General features: G+C 35.8%; 1 protein-coding gene across 1 annotated transcript; it reads left to right on the top strand.

Annotated features, from left to right (window-relative positions):
* Nucleotides 1-474: 474 nt before the first annotated feature.
* On the top strand, nt 475-3,315 carry LOC133548865 (uncharacterized). The gene is given in 8 exon segments (XM_061893801.1): nt 475-624; nt 2,134-2,205; nt 2,260-2,292; nt 2,588-2,607; nt 2,641-2,707; nt 2,806-2,859; nt 2,930-3,151; nt 3,259-3,315. Coding segments are annotated over 8 exon segments (675 nt in total).
* Nucleotides 3,316-8,529: the final 5,214 nt, after the last annotated feature.

Genomic DNA, 8,529 nt, shown 5'->3' with positions numbered 1-8,529 from the left:
ATGAAAGGAGGAAGAGTGAGGAAAGAAGAAGAGTGAAGAAGGAAAGAAGAAAGGTGAGGAAAGGAGAAGAGAGGAAAGAAGAAGAGTGATGAAAGAAAAAGTGTAAGGAAAGAAGAAGGGTGATGAAAAAAGAAAAGTGATGAAAGGAGGAAGAGGGATGAAATAAGAAGAGTGAGGAAAGAAAAGTGATGAAAGAAGAAAAGTGATGAAAGAAGAAGGAAAGAAGAAAAGTGATGAAAAGAGAAGAGAGGAAAGAAGAAGAGTGATGAAAGAAAATGAGTGAGGAAAGAGGAAGAGTGATGAAAGAAGAAGAGTGAGGAAAGGAGGAAGAGTGAGGAAAGAAGAAGAGTGATGAAAGAAGAAAAGTGATGAAAGAAGAAGAAAAGAAAAAGAGTGAAGAAGGAAATAAGAACAGTGATGAAAGGAGAAAGAGTGAATAAGGAAAGAAGAACAGTGATGAAAGGAAGAAGAGTGATGAAAGAGAAAGAGTGGGGAAAGAAGAAGAGTGATGAAAGAAGAAAAGTGATGAAAGAAGAAGGAAAGAAGAACAGTGATGAAAGGAGAAAGAGTGAAGAAGGAAAGAAGAACAGTGATGAAAGGAGGAAGAGTGATGAAAGAAGAAGAGTGAGGAAAGAAGAAGAGTGATGAAAGAAGAAGAGTGAGGAAAGGAGGAAGAGTGAGGAAAGAAGAAGAGTGATGAAAGAAGAAAAGCGATGAAAGAAGAAGAAAAGAAAAAGAGTGAAGAAGGAAAGAAGAACAGTGATGAAAGGAGAAAGAGTGAATAAGGAAAGAAGAACAGTGATGAAAGGAAGAAGAGTGATGAAAGAGAAAGAGTGGGGAAAGAAGAAGAGTGATGAAAGAAGAAAAGTGATGAAAGAAGAAGGAAAGAAGAAAAGTGATGAAAAGAGAAGAGAGGAAAGAAGAAGAGTGATGAAAGAAAATGAGTGAGGAAAGAGGAAGAGTGATGAAAGAAGAAGAGTGAGGAAAGGAGGAAGAGTGAGGAAAGAAGAAGAGTGATGAAAGAAGAAAAGCGATGAAAGAAGAAGAAAAGAAAAAGAGTGAAGAAGGAAAGAAGAACCGTGATGAAAGGAGGAAGAGTGATGAAAGAAGAAAAGTGAGGTAAGAAGAAGAGTGAAGAAAGAAGAAGAGTGAGAAAAGGAGGAAGAGTGATGAAAGAAGAAGAGTGATGAAAGGAGGAAGAGTGAGGAAAGAAGAAGAGTGAGGAAAGAAGAAAAGTGGCGAAAGAAGAAGGAAAGAAGAAAAATAATGAAAGAAGAAGAGTGAGGAAAGGAGAAGAGAGGAAAGAAAAAGAGACGAAAGAAAGAATGGAAAAGAAAGAAGAAGAGTGACGAATGGAGGAAGGATGAGAAAAGAAGAAGAAGAATTAAAGAAAAAGAGTGAGAAAAGAAGAAGAGTGATGAAACAAGAGGAGCGAGGAAAGGAGGAAGGTTGAGAAAAGAAGAAGAGTGATGAAAGAGGAAGCGTGAGTAAAGAAGAAGCGTAATGAAGAAAATAAGAAGAGTGAGGAAAGAAGAAGAGATGAAAGAAAAAGAGTGATGGAAGAAGAAAATTGAAGAAGGAAAGAAGAAGAGTGAGGAAAAAAGACAGGAAAGAAAAACAGTGTGGGGAGAAGAAGAAGAGTGAGGAAAGAAGATGAGTTGGGAAAGAAGAAGAGAGATGAAAGAAGAGTGAGGAAAGAAGAAAACAGAAGGAAGAAAGAAGAAGAGTGATGAGAGAAGAAATAGTGAAGAAGGAAAGCAGACTGAGAAAAAAGAGGAAAGGAAAAAAGTGAGGAAAGCAGAAGAGACAGGAAAGAAGAAGACTGAGGAAAGGAGGAACGACAAGGAAAGAAGAAGAGTGATGAAAGAAGAAGAGTGAGAAAAGAAGAAAAGTGATTAAAGAAGAAGAGTGCTGAAAGAAGAAAAGTGATGGAAGAAGGAGAGAATACGAGTAAAGAATTAAAGAAGTAGAGGGATGAAAGGAGGAAGAGTGGGGAAAGAAGAAGAGAGGAAAGAAGAAGAGTGAGGAAAGAAAAAGAGAGATGAAAGAAGAAGGGCAGGAAAGGAGAAGAGTGAGGAAAGGAGGAAGAATGAGAAAAGAAGTAGAGTGATGAAATAAAAGGAGTGAGGAAAGAAGAAGAGTGGTGAAAGAAAAGAGTGAGGAAAGAAGAAAAGTGAGGAAATGAGGAAGTTTGAGAAAAGAAGAGTGATGAAAGAGGAAGAGTGAGTAAAGAAGAAGAGAAATTAAGAAAAGAAAAAGAGCAAGGAAAGAAGAAGAGAAGAAAGAAGAAGAGTGATGAAGAAGAAAAGTGAGGAAGGAAAGAAGAAGAGTGACAAGAGAAAAAAAGTTGAATAGGAAAGAAGAAGAGTGAGGAAAAAAGACATGAAAGAAAAGGAGTGAGGGAAGAAGAAGAAGAGTGAGGAAAGAAGATGAGTTGGGAAAGAAGAAGAGAGGTGGAAGAAGAAGTGAGGAAAGCAGAAGAGAGGTGAAAAAAGAAGAGTGAGGAAAGAAGAAGAGTGAGGAAAAGAGGGAGAGTGAGGAATAAAGAGAAGAGTGATGTAAGAAGGAAGAGTGATGAAAGAAGAAGAGTGAGGAAAGAAGAAGAGAGTTGAAAGAAGAAGGGACAGGAAAGAATAGAAGTGAGGAAAGGAGGAAGGATGAGAAAAGAAGTAGAGTGAGGAAAAAAAAGAGTGAGGAAAGAAGAAGAGTGGTGAAAGAAAAGAGTGAGGAAAGAAGAAAAGTGAGAAAATGAGGAAGTTTGAGAAAAGAAGAGTGATGAAAGAGGAAGAGTGAGTAAAGAAGAAGAGTAATGAAGAAAAGAAAAAGAGCAAGGAAAGAAGAAGAGAAGAAAGAAGAAGAGTGATGAAGAAGAAAAGTGAGGAAGGAAAGAAGAAGAGTGACAAGAGAAAAAAGTTGAATAGGAAAGAAGAAGAGTGAGGAAAAAAGACATGAAAGAAAAAGAGTGAGGGAAGAAGAAGAGTGAGGAAAGAAGATGAGTTGGGAAAGAAGAAGAGAGGTGGAAGAAGAAGTGAGGAAAGCAGAAGAGAGGTGAAAAAAGAAGAGTGAGGAAAGAAGAAGAGTGAAGAAAAGAGGGAGAGTGAGGAATAAGGAGAAGACTGATGAAAGAAGAAAGAGTGATGAAAGAAGAAGAGTGAGGAAAGGAGAGGAGAGTTGAAAGAAGAAGTGTGAGGAAAGAAAAGAAATAGAGTGATTAAAGAAAAAGAATGAGGAAAGAAGAAGATTGATGAAAAAACGAAGAGTGAGGAAAGGAGGAAAGTTGAGAAAAGAAGAAGAGTGATGAAAGAGGAAGAGTGAGTAAAGAAGAAGAGTAATGAAGGAAAGAAGAAGAGTGATGAAAGAAGAAGAGCGGGGAAAGAAGAAGAGAAGAAATATGAAAAGTGATGTAAGAAGAAAAGTGAAAAAGGTAATAAGAAGAGTAATGAGAGAAGAAAAGTGGAGTAGGAAAGTAGGGAAAAGACAGGAAAGAAAAGGAGTGAGGTTAGAAGATGAGGAAAGAAGAAGAAAATAAAGAAGAAGAGTTTGGAAAGAAGAAGAGAGATTAAAGAAGAGGAGAGATGAAAGAAGAAGAGTGGGGAAAGGAGAGGAGAGTTGAAAGAAGAAGAGACAGGAAAGAAGAAGTGTGAGGAAAGAAAAGAAATAGAGTGATGAAAGAAAAAGAATGAGGAAAGAAGAAGAGCAATGAAAAAAGAAGAGTAAGGAAAGGAGGAAAGTTGAGAAAAGAAGAAGAGTGATTAAAGAAGAGGAGAGATGAAAGAAGAAGAGTGAGGAAAGAAGAAAACGGAAGAAAGAACAAAGAAGAGTGATGAAAGAAGGAGAGTGAAGAGGGAAAGAAGAAGAGTGAGGGAAGAAGAAGGGAAGAAGAAAAGTGAAGAAAATAAGAAAAGTGATGAAAGAAGAATGAAAGAAGTACACTGATGAAGGAAAAAAGAGGAGTGAAGAAGGAAAGAAGAAGAAGAAGAAGAAGAAAAAAGAAGAAGAAGAAGAGGAAGAGTGATGAAGAGTAAAAGAAGGAGGGATGAAATAAGAGGATGTTTGCTGGCAGTAATAAAGTCTGCTAATCTGAACAGGACAACGCTTGACTGCTCACACGCCCAATCACTTCTTGTCCCACTTTACCACCGCGCCAAGTCAAGGTCACATACACACACACACACACACACACACACACACACACACACACACACACGCACACACACACACACACACACACACACGCACACAGGTTTTCAATCAGCCTCAAACGTGTGTGTGTGTGTGTGTGTGTGTGTGTGTGTGTGTGTGTGTGTGTGTGTGTGTGCAGTCACACACACCTTTGTGTCCTCAGCATCCTCTTTTAACCAACAATAACAAAGATGGTCGCCCACAGCCATGTTGATTTTGGAAGCTCATTTTTCTCCCTTTCTTAACAGGATCAATAGTTTACCAGAATACATCGGTCACACACACACACACACACACACACACACACACACACACACACACACGCATGTGTGGTGTGTATGTGTGTCTGTGATTTATTTTAGATGTATGTATTCATTTTTTGAGCCTTTTTTTTAAAGAAAATCATATCATCGTAGCAAATTCTGCAAATGACTCGATGACTACATGGTGACCACGCCCCCACCGCCACAGGTATCTTGGCATTTTAAGTGGAACGCTGCTTTCATAATCTGTATTTATGACTGGGGGACACGTTTTAACCGCTGAAAAAAAGACTTGGATCACTGAAAACCGGGCTACCGAAAACAGGATGTAAACAAAACGGAGCGTTGTCAGCATGTCTGTGATGTGGATGTAATTGTTATATATATTGGAGATACCCCCACAGATAGTCATCTACGAAATGTGTAAATATAAAGAGGACAGTGGTGACTTTGAAGAAGTGAAAGTGAAACTACAGCAACAGCGCCAGTCTGGAAACACTTGTGGTAAACAAAACGCACAACATTGTCTGGAGCGTTGTCAGCATGTCTGTGATGTGGATGTAATTGTTATATATTTTGCAGATATACCCGCAGATAGTCATCGACGAAATGTGCAAATATAAAGAAGACAGTGGTGACTTTTAGGAAGAGAAAGTGAAACTACAGCAACAGCGCCAGTCTGGAAACACTTGTGGTAAACAAAACACACAACATTGTCTGGAGCGTTGTCAGCATGTCTGTGATGTGGATGTAATTGTTATATATATTGCAGATATACCCGCAGATAGTCATCGACGAAATGTGCAAATATAAAGAAGACAGTGGTGACTTTTAAGAAGAGAAAGTGAAACTACAGCAACAGCGCCAGTCTGGAAACACTTGTGGTAAACAAAACACACAACATTGTCTGGAGCGTTGTCAGCATGTCTGTGATGTGAATGTAATTTGTATATATATTGCAGATATACCCGCAGATAGTCATCTACGAAATGTGCAAATATAAAAAGGACAGTGGGGACTTTTAAGAAGAGAAAGTGAAACTACAGCAACAGCGCCAGTCTGGAAACACTTGTGGTAAACAAAATGCACGGCATTGTCTGGAGCGTTGTCAGCATGTCTGTGATGTGGATGTAATTGTTATATATATTGCAGATATACCCGCAGATAGTCATCGACGAAATGTGCAAATATAAAGAAGACAGTGGTGACTTTTAAGAAGAGAAAGTGAAACTACAGCAACAGCGCCAGTCTGGAAACACTTGTGGTAAACAAAACACACAACATTGTCTGGAGCGTTGTCAGCATGTCTGTGATGTGGATGTCATTGTTATATATATTGCAGATATAACCCCAGACAGTCATCTATGAAATGTGCAAATATTAAGAGGACAGTGGTGACTTTTAAGAAGAGAAAGTGAAACTACAGCAACTGCGCCAGTCTGGAAACACTTGTGGTAAACAAAACGCACAGCATTATCTGGAGCGTTGTCAGCATGTCTGTGATGTGGATGTCATTGTTATATATATTGCAGATATACCCGCGGACAGTCATCTACGAAATGTGCAAATATAAAGAGGACAGTGGGGACTTTTAAGAAGAGAAAGTGAAACTACAGCAACAGCGCCAGTCTGGAAACACTTGTGGTAAACAAAACGTACGCCATTGTCTGGAGCGTTGTTAGCATGTCTGTGATGTGGATGTAATTGTTATATATATTGCAGATATACCCGCAGATAGTCATCTACGAAATGTGCAAATATAAAGAAGACAGTGGTGACTTTTAAGAAGAGAAAGTGAAACTACAGCAACAGCGCCAGTCTGGAAACACTTGTGGTAAACAAAACGCATGGCATTGTCTGGAGCGTTGTCAGCATGTCTGTGATGTGGATGTCATTGTTATATATATTGCAGATATACCCGCAGATAGTCATCTACGAAATGTGCAAATATAAAGAAGACAGTGGTGACTTTTAAGAAGAGAAAGTGAAACTACAGCAACAGCGCCAGTCTGGAAACACTTGTGGTAAACAAAACGCATGGCATTGTCTGGAGCGTTGTCAGCATGTCTGTGATGTGGATGTAATTGTTATATATATTGCAGATACCCCCACAGATAGTCATCTACGAAATGTGTAAATATAAAGAGGACAGTGGTGACTTTTAAGAAGAGAAAGTGAAACTAAAACAACAGCGCCAGTCTGGAAACACTTGTGGTAAACAAAACGTACGCCGTTGTCTGGAGCGTTGTCAGCATGTCTGTGATGTGGATGTCATTTGTATATATATATGGGGCGCACATAAAAATGCAAAACCATTATATCATGCAACACCATTATTTAATACTACACCATTATGTAATAAAGCACCATTTAATGCAACACCTTTATTTAATGCAACACCATCATTTAATGCAACACCGTTGATTAATGCAACACCATTAATTAATACAACGCCATTATTTAATGACACACCGTAATTTAATGCAACACTATTATTTAATACAACACAATTATTTATTACAACACAATTATTTAATACAACACAATTATTTAACACAACACCATTATTTAATGCAACACCATTATTTAATACAACACAATTATTTAATACAACACAATTATTTAATACAACACCATTATTTCATGCAACACAATTATTTAATACAACACCATTATTTAATGCAACACCATTATTTAATGCAACACCATTATTTAATACAACACAATTATTTAATACAACACAATTATTTAATACAACACCATTATTTAATGCAACACCATTATTTAATGCAACACCATTATTTAATACAACACAATTATTTAATACAACACAATTATTTAATACAACACCATTATTTAATGCAACACCATTATTTAATGCAACACCATTATTTAATACAACACAATTAATTAATACAACGCCATTATTTAATGACACACCGTAATTTAATGCAACACTATTATTTAATACAACACAATTATTTATTACAACACAATTATTTAATACAACACAATTATTTAACACAACACCATTATTTAATGCAACACCATTATTTAATACAACACAATTATTTAATACAACACCATTATTTCATGCAACACAATTATTTAATACAACACCATTATTTAATGCAACACCATTATTTAATAAAACAACATTAGTTATTACAACACAATTATTTAATACAACACAATTATATAATACAACACCATTATATAATGCAACACCATTTTTTAATGCAACACCATTATATAAAACAACACCGTTATTTAATACAACACAATTATAAAATTAAACACCATTAATCAATGAAAGACCATTATTTAATTGCAACACAATTGATTAAAACAACACCATTATTTAATGCAACACAATTATTTAATACAACAACATTATTTATTACATAACAATTATCTAATACAACACAATTATTTAATACAACACCATTATTTAAAACTACACCATTATTTAATTCAACACCATTATGTAATACAACACCGTTATTTAATACAACACAATTATTTAATGCAACACAATTATTTAATACAACACAATTATTTAATACAACACCATTTTTAATGCAACACCATTATTTAATGCAACACCATTATTTAATGCAACACCATTATTTAATACAACACCATTAATTAATGCAACACCATTATTTAATACAACACAATTATTTAATACAACACCATTATTTAATACAACACCATTATGTAATGCAACACCATTATTTAATGCAACACCATTATTTAATACAACACCATTATTTAATACAACACCATTATTTAATACAACACCATTATGTAATACAACACCGTTATTCAATACAACACCATTATTTAATGCAACACCATTATTTAAAACAACATCATTATTTAATACAACACCATTATTTAATTCAACACCATTATGTAATACAACACCGTTATTTAATACAACACCATTATTTAATGCAACACAATTATTTAATACAACACCATTATTTTTTAATGCAACACCATTTTTTAATTGCAACACCGTTATTTAATGTAACACCGTCATCTAATGCAATTTGAAACAAAAAATGTCAACATAATA

The sequence above is a fragment of the Nerophis ophidion genome, linkage group LG03 (assembly GCF_033978795.1).
Source record: "Nerophis ophidion isolate RoL-2023_Sa linkage group LG03, RoL_Noph_v1.0, whole genome shotgun sequence".
NCBI lineage: Eukaryota > Metazoa > Chordata > Actinopteri > Syngnathiformes > Syngnathidae > Nerophis > Nerophis ophidion.
The sequence above is the reverse complement of the archived record's forward strand: the minus strand, read 5'-3'. Positions and strand labels throughout refer to the sequence as shown.